Source organism: Phalangium opilio, unplaced genomic scaffold (genome assembly GCF_054372755.1).
Source record: "Phalangium opilio isolate 3A_F unplaced genomic scaffold, DU_Popi_V2 ptg000053l_1, whole genome shotgun sequence".
In the NCBI taxonomy this organism is placed as follows: Eukaryota; Metazoa; Arthropoda; class Arachnida; order Opiliones; family Phalangiidae; genus Phalangium; species Phalangium opilio.
In genome coordinates this window covers 3,052,443-3,071,198 of record NW_028324172.1, presented here as the reverse complement: position 1 = coordinate 3,071,198, position 18,756 = coordinate 3,052,443, and the positions used below count along the sequence as shown (strand labels likewise).

Here is an 18,756-nt window from a genome sequence, read left to right as displayed (position 1 = left end):
ACGATTTCCATTAGAACATACCTTTACGAGAAGATCTTGGTTCCTTTCTAACGAAAAACTGAACTTTCCTTATCAGTTTTTCATGATTATAGAACTGAAAGGGTTTCTTTTACCTTAGCGTTTATCTCGGCAATTTTAAAGTTCACTTTCAAATCATAAATCTTTACTTAATCTCTAGTCTCCCTAATTAAAAAAACATGAAATGTCCTAAACGTATCTCTAATTTTCATTACTACCAATTTATGCAAAACTACTAATGGCTAATTCGAACCAAAAGAAAACCACTCGAACGTCTAAAAAAAGGTACTGAGAAAACCCACATATATTTAGTAAGTCGACAGAATTAATTATAATAAAATATTTATTGCCTGTGCTCATCAAGTGTCCAATATAAACTGACTACAAAGTAGCTAGCTCCTTTATGAGGAAACCTCGTTATTCGCTATAGGTGGCGCGCACTAGTGGAATAGATCAGGGTATACTAGTGGCGAGACTAACAATATATGATAATGTTATTAAGAGTATATAGCAAGAGTATATATCAAGTGTATTACAAAAGTATATAACAGGAGTATATAACATCTTTCATTCTTTAAAAAATTAAGTATTACGAAAACGTGTTGGATTGAAAATATTAGTTCTTGTTCGGGTAGACCTTGGTTGTTGTGTACTTGCTGTAAATGTGTAAATGGTGCTCGTGTGCTGGGTATGGCGGATACAGAAATTGTCTTGGGAAATGGGGAAGTTCCCGGAGAAATTCGAGTAGCGCTGTTCGGGTGTTGTCCAGCGTCTAAGCAGTCGTCATGCCAGAAGGACTTAAAGTCCTAATGTTTGATATTGATGTTGTACGTGGCGGTTCGAGTTTACGCGATGTAATTACAACCACTATTTGCTTTTGGTCTGGTCTTGACGTTTGAAGTATAGTAGGAGATCGGATCTGTGTTGCTGAAATCGGTTAATGAGTTTGAGTTGTTAAGACTGAAGTTTGATTTTGCAAGGGTCGTGGTGTTGGAGATGTGTTCTGCGTTGCTGAGGTCGGTGAACAATTGAGTTGTTGAAATTGAAGTTTGTTTTTGTATGGGTGGTGGTAATCTTCCTAGTCTGACTCTTGAAGTGGTTCGGTAAGTATTGTCCGCAGGATTGGGTAGATTGGTTAAAGTTTGCCGCAAATGCTTAACACAATTGTCCTCCACCTGTTGTACTTCTTGTGCCGTGTTTTGTTCAGCGTAGTCGCTTTGAGGTACTGTACTGTGTAGGTGAGTCGGACGTATTTGGTGGGGACTTCTCCGCAATGTTTTTCCGTCATTTATCTTCAGGATAGACGACAACGGCTCTTTGCTTTCGTGTAGTACTTCTGCAGGTTTCCATTACCATGGTCCGACATGGTAATATACTGGTCTTCCGGCCTTTAGAGTTTCAGGTATTGTGCGGTGCACGTGATTTTGATTTGGGTTTTTTAATCCAGTAAGGTTTGCGAATATGACAAGTTGAGAAGTGCGTTCGAAGTGCTTGTTTTGTTTATAGTTTACGGTGTTCTGGTACGGCGTCCTTTTAACATCTCGCTGGGTGACGGTAGCTTTCAAATGGGCGTCGAACGATATTCCATAAGAACATACTGTAGGTCACGACCTTCCTCTTGCGCTTTGATTGCCAGGTTTATTATTGTTTGTATGGTTCGTTTTGTCATACCGTTGCTTTTTAAGAATGATATGCGCTGGATGTTACGTGTTCTACTGCCCATTGTTGGAGTAAACCCTTGAAAAAGCTCGAGTTAAAGGGAGGACCATATCGACAGAATTGTGGATTTAGGAACTTTATTATCGCTTTATCATTTGTGCTTCGTAACTCTTAAGCTTCTACGCATTTGAAATAATAGTCAACTAGAATGATCAGATTTGTATTATTGATGTGGAAGAGATACGCACCAACAGTGACCGAGGGTAGCTGAGGTACATCGTGAGGCGTAAGCGCATAGCGTGTTGGAACGGTCCCTTTTTTCGGCAAGTTGTACAGTTCTGGACATACTTTGTGATGTCTCTTTTCATTTGTGGCCAGTAGAGATACAGCTTGGCTTTAGATAGGCACGCGGTTAGTCCTTGATGAACTGAGTGAATTTGGATCATGACATCACGGCGGAGCACTTCGGGACGTAAAGCGCATCCTCTCGGTAAATTAGGCCTTCTGATACATGAAGTTCTTCTTTTATCGCCCAGAACGGCTTTAACTCAATGCGTCGTAAGACTCTTAATTAATGACAATTAAATGTTTATGATCGGTCTGTACGATAAAGGGGACTCCAATGACATAATAGTGGAATCTTTCGCACGCGTAGACTATGCCTAGAAGTTCACGTTCTATTGGCGCGTAGTTTAGTTGAGTGCGAGTGAAAGAGGTTGAAGCATACTCAACAGGTTTACCATTTTGTGGTAGTACTGCATCGACGCCTATTAGGCTGCTTTCTACTGATATTGTCCTGGTGGCTTGCTAACTGTAATAGGCCAGTACTGGGGACCAGGAGATGAGGCGTTTAGGTTTTAGGAAGACAGCTTCCCTCTTTGCGTCCCATATGAATGAGACCCCTTTCTTCAGGAGCTCGCGTAGTGGAGCTGTAATTGTTGAGTGTTGGGGCAGGAATTTTGCCAAATAATTCACCATGCCAAGGAATCTTGGTAATGATTTTTTGTCTGTTGGTGACGGTATTCATTGAATCGCTTGAACTTTTGTTGGTGAAATTTCGAGGCCTTTGGAGGACAGGGTGTTGCCCAAGTATTCTATCTTGTCTACCGCTAGTTGCTGGAAATAGTTCTGACGCTGAGGATAGACCATAAGGTTGCCGGAGGAATCTGTATCGTGCGTAAGGTGTTGCGATTGTACAACAGAGCTTGGTTCATCCTGCTCTATGTGCCAGAACGCACTTTGCGCGTCCAGGACGGTGTAGATCAGCGTAGATTTGTTGAGCGGTAGGCATTGGATAGTAGGGTTCCGGGTGTGACCTTCCTTTTGGTTTTTCCACTATTATGATTGGGTGGACCCAATCGGTGAGCTCCGTGACGGGCACTATGATGCCTAACTGTTGCATGCGTTGCAATTCCCGTTGTACTCTTGATTGCACCCACACAATGCAATAATGGTTAGTGTTCTTTTTCTACGATGGTAAAAAACGTTTTAAACAATATCAAAGGTGATAATGTTAAAGATAAAAAACACTTCTTGTTTAATTGTGAACTAAACTTTATTCATCTGTTTTTATTTAAACATTAGTAATAACTAATATGGATACGATTAGTGTCGCGCTTTGCACAAACTCATCTTCACGCAAATAAACTTGTTCACTATACGTAACACAGAAGTGACTTTTTAGCCACATCGTAGTATACGATGAGGCTCTTAGTTTGACCCGAGCCGTAGTAGTAGTAGTAGTAGTAGTAGTACTAGTAGTAGTACATGTGGCCGGAGTTTTCGCTTTCGTTATCGTTATTTTTTGGCTTAAAAGGAACTCCACATTACCACAACCCACCCATAGGGGTAACTGGGCTCGGTTAGAGATTTAATTTTAATTAAAATTTTTTTCGGATCGCAGCCGGGAATCGAACCCGGGTCGTTGGCGTGGTAAGCAAAGGTTCTACCATTGAGCCATAGAGACTTGATAGAAACCTCGAGTTTTTTATTATTTATTTTTATCTCTAAAATGTCGGGGTGATGTGGGGTGGGGTACCTCTAAATCTGTGGGGTCGGATACTTATGAATTTGTATGTTTGGAGTTTTTATATTTATTTTCTTTTTATTTATGTGCTAATTAAATAGATAACGATTTTCCCCGTTTCGTTCTCGTTCGGTAGCTATCGCCATCTATGTTATGATTGACTGGATCGTTTTGGCGGTTAATTCAAATGTGGGTTTAGATAGAGCTAACATAGTGTTAAATGAGCGTAATGCGTTTGATCATTTTAGCATTGCTAAAGGTAATTCGAGGGGATAATCACTAAAATGGGTAATCACTATAATGAACTTGTATCTTTGGGGTCGGATAGTTCTGAACCTGTATCTTTGGGGTCGGATACTTCTGAACCTGTATCTTTGGGGTCGGATACTTCTGAACTTGTGTCTTTGGGGTCGGATACTTCTGAACTTGAATCATTGGGGTCGGGTACTTCTGAACTTGAATCTTTGGGGTCGGGTACTTCTGAACTTGAATCTTTGGGGTCGGGTACTTCTGAACTTGAATCTTTGGGGTCGGGTACTTCTGAACTTGAATCTTTGGGGTCGGGTACTTCTGAACTTGAATCTTTGGGGTCGGATAATTCTGAACTTGTATCTTTGGGGTCGGATACTTCTGAACTTGTATCTTTGGGGTCGGATACTTCTGAAATTGTATCTTTGGGGTCGGATACTTCTGAACTTGGATCTTTGGGGTCGGATACTTCTGAACTTGGATCTTTGGGGTCGGATACTTCTGAACTTGGATCTTTGGGGTCGGATACTTCTGAACTTGGATCTTTGGGGTCGGATACTTCTGAACTTGTATCTTTGGGGTCGGATACTTCTGAACTTGTATCTTTGGGGTCGGATACTTCTGAACTTGTGTCTTTGGGGTCGGATACTTCTGAACTTGTATCTTTGGGGTATGGGTTTAGATAGAGCTAACATAGTGTTAAATGAGCGTTACGCGTTTGATCATTTTAGCATTGCTAAAGGTTATTCGAGGGGATAATCACTATAACTAAACTTTCGCTTTCAAACGTTTCTGGGCATAAATATCTGTTCTTCGATTCGCCGGAATATTAGAATTACAGCGTAAGTAAGTTTATACGGTTATAATTTTATCACTGTTTAGAGTAGGGCATCGAGGGGCTATTAACTCTGATTTTATGCACGGTAAATCATTTAAGCATTGTAAAAGATAGCGCTATTCACTCATTAGGGTAAGTTATAAAGGGGTTATCCACTCATTAGGGTAGGGTATAGAGGGGCTATTCACTCGTACGATGTGGCTACTATTACGAGCCCTTGGGCCGTCTTGTTTATATTTAACGATAGGCTACCTCCTCTATTTTTTATCAAAAGTGATTCTATTTAACTTACCAATTATATCTGATGAGAGAATAGTAACTCTACCAACTGAACATACCAGTTTCAGCAACCCTTCATATCTAGATATCACAGTTACCACTTCCACAGTTTCCAATTTGAGCGACCATTTCGGGCAGTTGGTTTCCAATTTGAGCGACCCTTGCGGGCAATAGGGTTTCTATTTGAGCGACCCTCGCGGGCAATAGGTTTCCAATTTGAGCGACCCTTGCGGGCAATAGGTTTCCAATTTGAGGGACACTTGCGGGCAATAGGTTTCCAATTTGAGGGACACTTGCGGGAAATAGGTTTCCAATTTGAGGGACACTTGCGGGCAATAGGTTTCCAATTTGAGCGACCCTTTCGGGCAATAGGTTTGCAATTTGAGCGACCCTTTCGGGCAATAGGTTTCCAATTTGAGCGACCCTTTCGGGCAATAGGTTTCCAATTTGAGCGACCCTTTCGGGCAATAGGTTTCCAATTTGAGCGACCCTTTCGGGCAATAGGTTTCCAATTTGAGCAACCCTTTCGGGCAATAGGTTTCCAATTTGAGCAACCCTTTCGGGCAATAGGTTTCCAATTTGAGCGACCCTTTCGGGCAATAGGTTTCCAATTTGAGCGACCCTTTCGGGCAATAGGTTTTTAATTTGAACGACCCTTTTGGGTGATAAGTTTCCAGTTCAAGCAACCCTTTCGGGTGAGTTAATTTTACAAAGCTCCTAGAGCTAGGATTTCCACCAACCATTAATTACGGCTGATCATACAAAGCTCCGAGAGCTAGGACTTTCACCAACCCTTTAGGGTTATAATACAAAGCTTCTACAGCTAGGGTTTTCAACAACTTAAAAAGGTAAAGCTTCTAACCCATATGGGTTATAAGTTCATTTTACAAAGCTCCTAGAGCTAGGATTTCCATCAACCTTTGATTACGGCTGATTTTTACAAAGCTCCGAGAGCTAGGACTATCACTAACCCTTTCGGGTTATTATATAAAGCTCCGAGAGCTAGGACTATCTCTAACCCTTTCGGGTTATAATACAAAGCTTCGAGAGCTAGGACTTTTACTAACCCTTCCGAGTTACTATGCAAAGCTTCTACAGCTAGCACTTCAACTCAATTTGGGCAACCCTTTCTATAGCAGTGGCGTAGCGTGACTTTATCCCACCTGAGGCAAACAATTGATTTTCTGCCCTCCCTTTTTTCCCAATTATGCTTATTAAGCTCTGTAATAAAGCTGTGATAATGTTTCACTGTTTTCTAAAGGATTAAAATGAAATGTATTTCATTAAATAAACTTTTATTTTGCGTTTTTTTTTCCAATGCAAAATCTTTAGTATGGTGTAAAAGTTGATTTATACCTATTGTTCGATTGTCAAGATAAGGAGATTTGTTAATCTCGACTTGGACATTGAAGACTAATACATTTGATCAATTTCAATTCCGAGAATCTTCTCTCAACTCGCATACTTAATTCAGCTTTGATGAATATTATCAGCATTACAATGTTAGGTAACCGCTTTCAAGTTTCGACAAAACAGTACAATCTAATCCCCTAGAATAGAGATCCTTTCACCCCCTCACGCTACGCCACTAAATTATGCATTACTTTCAAAGATACCTCTTTCATCATAAAAAGCTCCTATAGAGCTAGGATTTCCATCAACCATTAATTACGGCTGACTTTACAACGCTTCGAGAGCTAGGACTTTCACTAACCCTTTCGGGTTATAATACAAAGCTTCGAGAGCTAAAACTATCACTAACCCTTTCGGGTTATAATACAAAGCTTCGAGAGCTAAGACTATCACTAACCCTTTCGGGTTATAATACAAAGCTTCGAGAGCTAGGACTTTCACACACCCTTTCGGGTTATAATACAAAGCTTCGAGAGCTAGAACTTTCACGGGGTTTTAATACATAGCTTCGAGAGCTAGGGCTTTCACAGGGTTAAAATACATAGCTTCGAGAGCTAGGGCTTTCACTGGGTTATAATACAAAGCTTCGAGAGCTAGGGCTTTCACAGGGTTAAAATACAAAGCTTCGAGAGCTAGGGCTTTCACTGGGTTATAATACAAAGCTTCGAGAGCTAGGGCTTTCACAGGGTTAAAATACAAAGCTTCGAGAGCTAGGGCTTTCACAGGGTTATAATACAAAGCTTCGAGAGTAGGGCTTTCACAGGGTTAAAATACAAAGCTTCGAGAGCTAGGGCTTTCACAGGGTTATAATACAAAGCTTCGAGAGCTTGGACTTTCACAGGGTTATAATACAAAGCTTCGAGAGCTAGGACTTTCACAGGGTTATAATACAAAGCTTCGAGAGCTATAACATTCACAGGGCTATAATACAAAGCGTCGAGAGCTAGGACTTTCACAGGGTTATAATACAAAGCTTCGAGAGCTAGGACTTTCACAGGGCTATAATACTAAGCTTCGAGAGCTAGGACTTTCACAGGGTTATAATTTAAAGATTCTAAAGCTAGGACTTTCACAGGGTTATAATACAAAGCTTCTACAGATTGGACTTTCAGAGGGTTATAAAACAGAGCTTCTACAGCTAGGAAGTTCACCGACCATAACGGTATACTAGACTTCTACAGCTATTTCTTTTTAACGAAACATATACCTTTATGATACGAATAGTACGATTCTCTGTAAAAGGCCTCGAATCTGTCTTGAAAAAGTTTGTTTCCGAACGCTAAATCTAACTGGCAATGATAGTCAGTTGAAATTTTCTCTTCAAGACCCGGCGGAAGAGACATGTTAAAAGAATCAAAGAACATTTTCATGGCCGTTTTACTTTTTAAAAAATTTATATTAAAATCTCCAACTACAACTGTCGGAACAGAGGCATCGTATCTAATATCGAACAAAGGATTAAAATCCTCAAAAACTGATCTCAAACTCGCTCCGGGCGATTTGTACAACAAAACAACAGTCATCGGTTCATTTTCAATGGAAACATCCAACCAGCAACGTTCTACATGCAAATTTCTGAAAGGTCTATCGGTTCGCAAAACCCTATTATCCAAATTGTTAACTAATTTTCGGGTGTGTCTTTTAAATAAATGGAAGAACCAAACGCAATACCTACGTGCCGTTCTTGGCAGATAAATACCGCCCACTTCCCTAAAGGATGGCACACTAAAATCATCGGTATCTTTCTTCCACGTTTCAACAAGGCATAATAACTGGGCATTTCTTATCACGGTACTGTCTGCTAAAATACCTTCCAAATGCGCGTTTAAGGACTGCACATTATGAACATAAATGTAAACCCGTTCGTTCAAAAACGGTAATACAATACTCTTCGTATCCCGTAATCTTTTACGTTCCAATTCTACTTGATTGTTTTTAGGCGCATTTGGAACTTGAAATTTACCCTCAATATACAAAAGCTGGCGTTTCTAGCCCTACTACAAGCAACGTATAAATGAGTTCTCTCTAATTTTTTTCTGGGATTACAATGCACTACTACAGACGAGTATGTATCGCCTTGACTCTTGTGTATCGTAATAGCCTCAGAAATTACCAAAGGAAACTGTCTCCTAGAGACTGAAACATTATTCTGCCTCCATTTTCTACTAAATGCCTTAATAACCTTCTCGACAGGAGTCCAAGTCCTGTTAAAGTTATTCTGTTCGTACAATCCAAGACTCTTTTGTCTCAAACACTTCCCAACATTAGCATCAGCAAACTCAATCCAAACCCTGAACGGAATTTGTTCCCCGAGCCTATTTTTACCGTACTCTATCTTCCTTAACCAACCTGTCGCACCATTCGTAAGTCCATCAGACGTATCGACATTGTTAGTCATCATATGTCTCGCACCACAAGCGAGTGTTAGTTCTTTAGGGAGACCATACGTATCAGACGTTGCTACAGTTTGAACTTGGGAAAGAATGTTACTTTTAACTTCGCTACTAAGATCACCATTTACAACATCTACTGAAATTGAAATACACTTTTCCGTAGTCATTTTAAATAGAGTCTCTTGGTTAAATTGGTTGACTTCAACGTTAGTAGGGAAAAGATGTATCGCTTCTTTTGGCGGTACACGCTCTCTGTTTACTTCTAAACTTACGAAATAGTCAATATCATCCTGATTCATACTTCCCACAGCCATTCTATTCAAAGCTTCCGCAAACCTCTTTGCCTCATAATTTCTTCAAGCTCACTAAATTGGAATTCCTCCCACATTGGGTTACCAATTAAAGACGGATATGGATTGTCACTATCACTTTGACTTTGAAAAGCGAAATGATGCCGGACGGGTCTAAGTTGGTTAAAATCTCCAACTAAAAGTACAGACACACCACCGAAATAATCTGGGCAACCCATTATCTCTTGCATTCTCCAGTTTTTTCGGTTAAAAACCTTCGCATCAACCATTGATATTTCGTCAATAGTTAACAATTTCACTTGACCATACATCAACCAAATATTGTGAAGAGTTTCACTTTCAAATCTGGAAATGCTTCCGGCAAATTGACTAACGGGTAGACAAAAGGTACAAGTTGCCCCACCTATATTAAAGGCAGCCATGCCCGTAGGTGCGCATCGCAGAATTGTGACCTCCGAGGCATTAGCCCCTCTTTACTTATTGTAAAATCTAGTAACAGATTCAAATATGGCACTCATTAAAACGCTTTTTGCAACACCAGCACCTCCTGTAAAAAATAGCCGTAAAGGAATTTCTTTGCACTTTAAATGGTGCAGAACTTCATAAAATATTTCTTTCTGTTTCAATTTCAGCTTTCTAACAAGGGCATTGTATTCTGAATCATTAACCAACGTGACTGATGGAACAAGAGTTTTTTGTCCGCATTACCATCAAGAATATCTCTGTTAATATTTCCTATTGCCTCTTCTATTGTATTAATTAGAAATTCAAAATCTTCAACAATTAAAGACCTATCTATTTCATTTTGATGTTCCAATTCAGGTTGGATATTAGTAAGATCAGATTCAATAGCTTCACTTCCGAAATCTCTCACAGCCTGTTCAATAGCTGCTTCGTCAATTTCATTATGAAATTCTTTTATAGATTCCGTTATAATCTCAAGTCTAAGCTCATACTCAGATTTTACATCCTTTGTCAAAATATCTCTACTTATCGCACCATCCTAGTGGCGCATGCTAATTGCTGGGATTTTTAATAGCGTTTGGCTACTTAATAGAGCCTATCACCGACTGAAAAATGATAGCCTATTTACCTTGAGTTCTCTGAAGTCCAAAAAACGTCCAAATTCGCAATTTCTTAAAGTCTCTAAGCTAAGTTTAGAGTCGAGTAATATCCAAAGTTTTGTAACAAATAAAAAGAGAAGTGATCCGAGTTTTATTTTGCCGTCTAAAGTGGCTACATGTGAAAATTTTGAAAGGGTCTATCTTTACAAAGGAAATGCTTTGGTATTTATACCTTTTGCAAAGGGGCTGGTCCTGCCCAGTACCCTTACCAAAGGCTGGGTCCGGGGGACCAATGAACTGTCTTTCTAGGGTATAAGTTCTTGCTCATCCCTATAGAAGTGGTGTTTTTCCTAGAAAGGTTGTTTTTGAAAACACCTGACACCTGGTTTTTGTCGGTTTTTCCATTTTCGTTAAGTTTCAAAACATGTTGCTTTCGATTTCTATTTCTATTTTTTACATTTTATTCTAAAATTATTTGATGTTATTTATCTTAAGTTAATTTAATTTTAATTTTGATTTAATTGAAATTTCTCGTGATATTTTCTACACTCCCCACCGTAATATGTGACGCAACCTTGAGTCATGTATTACTTAAAAATTATACAAAACTATTCGCGAGAAATTTGGTCCTATTTACATTGATATTTTCTTATTCCTAGTTTTACATCTTATGTTTTATGTTTTTCACAGTTGTTCTTAATTTATTTATTATACAATCCAATTTTAATTCGTTAATTTCAGTTTTAAATTTCCTTAATTTCTTAAATTTATGGTTCAGTTATCTCTAAGGGGTACAGAAGTTGTATGGGTCTTCTTAATATTGAACCATTACTTAATCTTATCATGCAAGCTCTGACCTGGTTGTCTCTACTCATTAATGTTTCCGTTATTGTTCCTAATTTCCATTCATGTTTTGGTTTTTTGTCTTGATGTATTAAGACTACGTCTCCTAACTTAATTTTATGAGTTAATTGTTTATCCGAATAATGGGCTGTTCTCAACTGGAGTAAATACTCCTCGTGCCATCTTTTCCAAAGCCTATCTAATAATTGCTGCCTGTACTTTAATCTATTTGTTAATTGTTGTTGTGTTTGCTTTTGAATGGTCTGATCAAATGTTTGGGGTGGTAAAGAATTAACTCTTTTACCTAGTAAAATATGCGAGGGACTTAAAGGGGTTGGTTCCTGGGGGTCATTGTAAACAAATGTGATTGGGCGTGAATTTATGGATGCCTCTGTTTCTAAAAGAATGGTTTCTATTTCGGGGTAGGTTAGTTTCGAATTTTTAAGTACCTTCTTCAAAATTGTTTTAGTCGACCTAACCATACGTTCATAGAAACCTCCCCACCATGCGGCTCGTTCGGCTATAAATTTCCAATTAATTCCTTCCCTCCCAAAATATTCCAATAGTTTTTCCTCTTTCAATTTTTTCCAAATGTTTTGCATGTCCTTGTTTGCGCGCTCGAACGTTTTTGCATTATCTGTGTAGATAGTATGTGGCAAACCTCGCCTAGCTACCATTCGTCTGAAAGCTAACATAAACTCTTCTGTTGATAATGATGGTATTAGTTCCAGATGCAAAGCTCTTGTAACGGCGCAGGTTACTAAACAAATATAAGCCTTGTCCAAATCCTTATTTTTCTCAAAATATGAGGGTCCCTTCACATACACTGGCCCCGCAAAATCTATCCCTATAACTTAGAAGGGTGGGGCTTCCTCCAGCTTTACTAAGTAGTTTCCTACATGCCATACATCCCCTAACCACTTTCCTTGCTAACTGTCGACCTGAAATAATGAAATATCTTTCTCTGACTTGAGTTAAGGTCTCTTGGACTCCCCCATGCATAACTCGGTTGTGACTGCGTTCCGTTAACAAATAAGCTAACCTTTGTTTCGAATTTAGAATTATGGGGTGCTTTTGTTCTTGAGTCAAATCCGATTGGTCTAATCTTCCCCTACACATAATTGATTTTGATTATTGAATATTGGCTGAAGGGTTGCTAGCTTATTTGAGTTCCCTAATTTCTCACCGATTTTAATTGTAGCTATCTCGTTAGCATAGTCTATCCCCTGGACGCAGTTCACCCAATCTATTTCCGCTTTTACCATCTCCGCCGCGGTTACGGGTCCATCTTGTTTATTTTTTCTGAATGCCCTTCCAACATAGGCTGTAACTCTTAACGCTTTGTCCAACTTACTATACCTACGTAGGTCAATAATCTTATCTAATCCAGGTTTTTCATCAATGTTTATGACTAAAATTGTTTTTCTCATCTCCTGTTCTAACTCTTTGGGGTCTATTTTTATTTTTCTGGAATCGTCCATGGGCCTTTCTGATCTCGGCAACAACAACCAACTAGGTCCTTCCCACCATTTTTTGAGCGCGTGCAGATTCTCCGCTTTTACTCCCCGTGTAGGAATATCTGCTGGATTATCAACCCCTGGGCAGTGGAACCAATCTTCTGTATTTGTGAGCCTTTGTATTTCTGATATTCTGTTTGATATAAAAGGTTTCCACGTGGTTGACGCTCCCCTAATCCAATAAAGGGCAATTTTGGAATCTGTCCACATAAAACTCCTAATAAATTTTTTGCTAAACGTTGATTTTACATAATTTACCAAACGCGCTCCTAAATTGCATCCCATTAGTTCTAATCGTGGTATCGATAGTTCGGGTTCCAATTTGGAACTTTGCTGAAACTGCTTAAGCGGCGCGACTCGTGCCTTGGATATTACAAATGCTACCCTAATTTTTCCTGCCTTTGTTACATACCTAACGTAAACAATAGCCGCATAGGCGTTCCTACTTGCATCTGTAAAACAGTGTAACTCCCAATTATCTACTTCTTCCTCCCCATCAAAATAATGACTTGGCATACTAATATTTCGAAGATTGGGCAATTCGTGGCACCAATCAAGGAATTCTTCCGCTAACTCTGGTCCTAAAGTTTCGTCCCAATCTACCTTCTCCACCCATAACCTCTGAAATAAGAGTTTTGCTCTAATTGTAAATGGGGTCAAAATTCCTATAGGGTCAAATATTTGTGCAACGGCACTGATTACGCAACGTTTGGTCGGCTTGATGTTTTGTAAAATCTCAATTAACTTTGTTAAGTCAAAAAAGTAAGTGTCCGAATTTGGGTTCCACCTTAGCCCTAACAGTTTGATTCCTTCGGGTGCCTCCTTACCATCAAACATGGGGACCGAATTTTCCGATTTTGTGTCTCCCCATAACTTCCTAAGATCTGGCGAATTTGTGTTCCATTTCCTAAATCGCATGTTGGCGCTGCTCAATATCTTATTAATTCCTACAGTAGTTTCATAAGCCTTTTTCCACATTTTGTTCCCCACTAGTCAAATCATCTACATAGAGATCCTGGTCCAATATTCTAACTACATTTTCGTCCGCTCCCTCTACCTTGTGTATGTGATACTTTATTGTTAGAGCTAACAAAAGAGGGCTTGAAGTGATTCCAAAAGGTACGCGTGCCATACGTAGGGTTTTAAAATCATTTTCTTTTAATTGGTCATGCGTCTCAGCGTTTACCCATAAAAATCTCACTGAATCCCTTTCTGACTCTGCTAGGGCTATCTGGAGAAACGCCTTCTCAATATCCGCTACGAATGCGACCTTATTCATTCTAAATCTCAACAATAACAATAAAATATCCGGGTTCAGATTTGGTCCCGCTGCTAAACAATCATTTAAGGAGGGGAGCCCCTTTCCATGAGCTGACCCATCTAACACTACTCTCAAGCTTGTGGTGGCCGACGCGCTTTTTACCGGCTGATGGGGAAGGTAAAAAGTTCCCGCTGGGGCTATGATATTTTCAGGTACAATCTCTGTTATCCCCTTTTCCAATTGGTCATCTATGACCTTCTTATAGTCCTCAAACAAAATTGGGTCCCGAATGAATCTACGTACTAAAGAATTCCCCCTTTTTGTTGCTAAGTCCAAGTTATCAGGCAACAATTCTTTCTCTACCTTCCACGGAAATTTCACGTGGTATCGCCCATTCTCCATCTTAGTTTCCGAATTAAAATTCTCAATTATTTCCTGATTTTCCAAATATCCCACCCTTTTCTCCTCATTCTCAATTCCTATAGATTCCAATTTCCAAAATTTCTCAATTATCTCATCAGCTTTTCTTTCCACTACACCTACCCTCATTACTGTTATTGGGCAGGTATTTACGTTTACCTGGTTCCCCGAATCCAAGGGTCCTTGCACGGCCCATCCCAATTTTGTTTCAATGGCCATAATCCTAGGTCCAAATCTTTCTGTCTTTCCTGACGCGACTGTCCAATAATAATCTCCCCCTATTAACAAATCCATCCCATCTGAATCTGGGCTCTGAGTTGTTGGTTTATCCGCTAATTGCCAACCCTTTTGTTTCATGTATGTCTCAATCTCATGGCATTTAAACGCAGTTACTGAGTTGCAAACGTACGGAACTTCTATCGCTATAATCTCAACCCTTTGTTCCGGTTTTTCTACGTTTTCGAGAGTTACCTTGACTCTCTTCCTAATTTGTTCCGATACCTCCTTACTCATGAAGGTGTTAAATCCAACCTTAGTTTCTCCCACTACTGGTAATCTTAATTTCCTGGATACATCTTCCCTAATAAATGACGCTTGCGCCCCGGAGTCCAAAAAACACCTTACTTCTAAACCTGTATTTTGCTGTACTGGGTTCCTAACAATAGCTCTCGCCGACTGCAGCAAAACAGTTTCATCAATCCCTTCCCCATTACTAACTGAGGCTACCCCCACGTTCAAGGTTACGTTCTCCTCCTTATTTTCTACTGTAAAGTTAGCTGGGTTTTTGTCACACACCGCGTAATTGTGGCCCTTTTGGCATTTCTTACATGTCTTAAACCTGGCATTGCAATCTCTGACTCTATGGTTCTGTCTCAAACAAAGGTAGCATCGACGTTGTTCTCTAATTAAGTTACGTTTTTGTTCCAAATTAAACTTAGGACAATCATTCGAATTATGCCCGTTAGCTTCACAGAATATGCAAAATGGATTTTCCCCTCGATTTTGACTATGATTTTGATATCTATTGTCCCTACTTTGATACCTGTTTTGATTTTGATAACTATTTTGCGGGTATGTTACAACCGTTGACAAGGCCGAAGCTGTGTGCCTTTGGTAGGAAGGTTTTCTTTCAACCTACTCCTTATAACTATTTGTCCCAATTTTTTCTGAGCTAGATTTAGATCCTAAAGCTCTACAGGCTTCCCTTGATTCAATCTCCTCCGTCAAATAATCAACCATCTGGTCAATATCCCAATCAGTATTCGCTTTTCTAACGCGCCTAAAATCTAACCTAATCTCTTCTGGAAAGCATTCCAATATTCTTGGGCATAAAGCCACACTGCACTTCCTTACATCTTCCCCCACGGATTTTAAGCTTCTAATGTTAATATCTATGGTATTAATTAGTTCTCTCAGACCTTTCAAATTGCTGATCTTATATACAGGTTCTAGATTTTGTAATTTATGCATGTGGGTATTGACAACCTGGTCTCTCTGACCAAATCTCCTTTCTAAAATGTCTATAGCCTCATCGTAAGTTGCGTCACTGGGGTACATTCCCGTTAAAGCTAATTTCGCTTCACCTTCTAAATACGATTCTAAATACGTGAATTTTTCTACCTTGTCAATGTTTTGCTTGTGAACGGCTGAAGAAAACTGGTTCCAGAAGCTTGTCCACTGGGTGATTTCCCCGTCGAATTTTCTTACGGTGAGCTTAGGTAGCTTGGCGTGTTGGGTGACCTGAGTCGGGACGACTTGGCTGGCCACGGTATTTCCGGTGACGATCGTGGAAGTTGAGCTGGACGCCGATGTTGTCGCCCCCTTGATACTTTCTATGCGTCGGTTCGCCTTCCGTAATGCCCTAATGATTTTATCCCGGTACTCCTGGGCCTTTTCTGTATCCTCTTCTTGTTGTTTATCATTGTCGAATAGCGCTTCGATTTTGGCGTCGTAGTCTATCAGAGCTTCCTCCTTTTGTTGAAAAATTGCCACGATGTCTTCTACGTCTTCGACATCACAGTTCGTTGCTTTAAGTAGCGTCTCAAGTTCTTTGATTAGCTTCGTAACTAAAGTTCTTATGACTTTTCGCGATGTCTTAAACTTATTCAATTCCGTTTCACGACTCGCCATTGTTCTTTCTGACTACTTTTCTCACGATTCCGATTTTAATTATTTTTCCAATTAACCGTTTGGGTCAGTCCAAAATCCTATATTATTTCCTAATTGCAAGATCCGATTTTGCAGATTCCGATTCCGATTTACGTTTTACACATGTATAGTTTTTTATATAGTCATTAAAAATCTATTTCATTTCATTTTGAGTTGAGAAACAAGATTATCATCAATATTAAAATAAATATAATTAATATTAAATATTTTCTTCGTTAGTTATTTGCCTTACTGATCGTTACATCTGGGGGCAGTGCTCCCCGCCAAGTCGAGCACTGACATCCTTTTCTCGAAGCAACTCACGGCACTTTTAAGACCACTGTAACTTCGTGATGGGTATAGGTAAAAGTCTGAAATTTTGCTAACAGCGAGGACTGTCAATCCTAGCAATAGTTTCCAAATTTCAAGTTCCTACCCTATATACTTTTCGAAATATCGAAGGTGTAATCAACCTTATTTTGTCACTCACTCACTCACTCACCGATCATCAAAATTCTAAAGTACTTATAGGGTAGATAGAAACTTAAAATTCAGGATTTAGTTTTCATTTATATTATAAAGCACAGAAAAATTAAAACATCCCGAAATGTTTATAAAATTGTTCTTTAGTTTTTTTATTTTAAAACTAGATGGCGCTGTAGTCTTTTCAACAGAAATAGTGTGTGTTCTTGATGAAAGGACGTAAAGGTCGTAACTGATGCTACATTCTTATATTAGGTTATAGCGTACTATCTTTTTTGTATATTCTCTTGGGGTCGAAAGGGGCAATTCAGCGTAAATATGGACATGCGTTAGCAATTATATTGACAAACGAAGTACAACGAGAGGGTTTTGTTTTAATATAACTACCGAAGTATAGCGAGAGGGTCTACAAACAGAATTGAGATCCTATGAAAAACATTAACATGCACAAAAATGGGCCAAGCCTCGCCTCGTGCCCTTTCCGCCGTAAAACGTTCTGATATCCCATGTAGAGCCAAGTCTGCCTTTTTGTTCTTATTCACTCGCCAATTGAACAATTATGTTATAAATTAACTCCTTTTCCTAATTAATAACCAATATTCTTTTACTCTATCATTATTATACATCTTTGTTCGTATCAAAAATATCGTGACTTGGCAATCGCACGTAATTACCTTATAACGTGTACATAGGGTTATGCATAACTCGCCTTATAAACTTGTACATATCCACTCGACCATAAACGATTTAGTGAACATCCCTTCGATTATTTTAAAATCGGCGACGATTTAGTGAATATCCCCTCGACCCCTTATAATATTACTTACCTGCGATTGCCAAATCACGATATTTTTGATACGAACAAAGATGTATAATAATGATAGAGTCAAAGAATATTGGTTATTAATTAGGAAAAGGACTTAATTTATAACATAATTGTTCAATTGGCGATTGAATAAGAACAAAAAGGCAGACTTGGCTCTACATGGGATCTGAGAACGTTTTACGGCGGAAAGGGCACGAGGCGAGGCTTGGCCCATTTTTGTACATGTTAATGTTTGTCATATCGTTTTAAACGAGAACAATTAAACATTCTTGAAAGACTTGGCTAATATTGACGTTTGAAATGAAGCATACGCCTGTTGCTTCGCCTTACTCAAATAAATAGTATATAAAGGTTTTGAATCGCAGCTGTAGGTAAGAACATCGCAATTGCGTAAACCTTTGGAGGAAGACCCCGGCGTTGTTCTCTAATTAAGTTACGTTTTTGATCCAAATTAAACTTAGGACAATCATTCGAATTATGCCCGTTAGCTTCACAGAATATGCAAAATGGATTTTCCGCTCGATTTTGACTATGATTTTGATATCTATTGTCCCTACTTTGATACCTGTTTTGATTTTGATAACTATTTTGCGGGTTTGTTACACCCGTTGACAAGGCCGAAGCTGTGTGCCTTTGGTAGGAAGGTTTTCTTTCAACCTACTCCTTATAACTATTTGTCCCAATTTTTTCTGAGCTAGATTTAGATCCTAAAGCTCTACAGGCTTCCCTTGATTCAATCTCCTCCCTCAAATAATCAACCATCTGGTCAATATCCCAATCAGTATTCGCTTTTCTAACGCGCCTAAAATCTAACCTAATCTCTTCTGGAAAGCATTCCAATATTCTTGGGCATAAAGCCACACTGCACTTCCTTACATCTTCCCCCACGGATTTTAAGCTTCTAATGTTAATATCTATGGTATTAATTAGTTCTCTCAGACCTTTCAAATTGCTGATCTTATATACAGGTTCTAGATTTTGTAATTTATGCATGTGGGTATTGACAAC

The 18,756-nt window shown here is 39.2% G+C and overlaps 2 protein-coding genes across 2 annotated transcripts; both read right to left on the bottom strand.

Annotated features, from left to right (window-relative positions):
• Positions 1–2,527: 2,527 nt before the first annotated feature.
• On the bottom strand, positions 2,528–13,528 carry LOC149673082 (uncharacterized). The gene is made up of 4 exons (XM_089840187.1): positions 12,209–13,528; positions 11,108–11,908; positions 2,916–3,145; positions 2,528–2,843 (listed from the first exon to the last, which is right to left on the bottom strand). The coding sequence occupies exons 1-4, from the start codon at positions 13,526–13,528 to the stop codon at positions 2,528–2,530; spliced, it is 2,667 nt and encodes an 888-aa protein (XP_089696313.1).
• Positions 13,529–13,568: 40 nt separating this feature from the next.
• On the bottom strand, positions 13,569–16,421 carry LOC149673081 (uncharacterized). The gene is made up of 2 exons (XM_089840186.1): positions 15,430–16,421; positions 13,569–15,333 (listed from the first exon to the last, which is right to left on the bottom strand). Exons 1-2 carry the CDS (start codon positions 16,419–16,421, stop codon positions 13,569–13,571), a joined length of 2,757 nt encoding a protein of 918 aa, XP_089696312.1.
• Between the last annotated feature and the right edge of the window lie 2,335 nt (positions 16,422–18,756).

Coding starts and splice junctions, on each gene's coding strand:
- LOC149673081 (XM_089840186.1), bottom strand. CDS start 16,421: ATGGCGAGTCGTGAAACGGAATTGAATAAGTTTAAGACATCGCGAAAA. Junction 15,334..15,429: donor GGGACAAATAGTTATAAGGA/GTAGGTTGAAAG, acceptor AAATCAAAACAG/GTATCAAAGTAGGGACAATA.
- LOC149673082 (XM_089840187.1), bottom strand. CDS start 13,528: ATGCGATTTAGGAAATGGAACACAAATTCGCCAGATCTTAGGAAGTTA. Junction 3,146..11,107: donor TAATGAGTAGAGACAACCAG/GTCAGAGCTTGC, acceptor TTACCATCGTAG/AAAAAGAACACTAACCATTA. Junction 2,844..2,915: donor CACCGTCCTGGACGCGCAAA/GTGCGTTCTGGC, acceptor CGCACGATACAG/ATTCCTCCGGCAACCTTATG.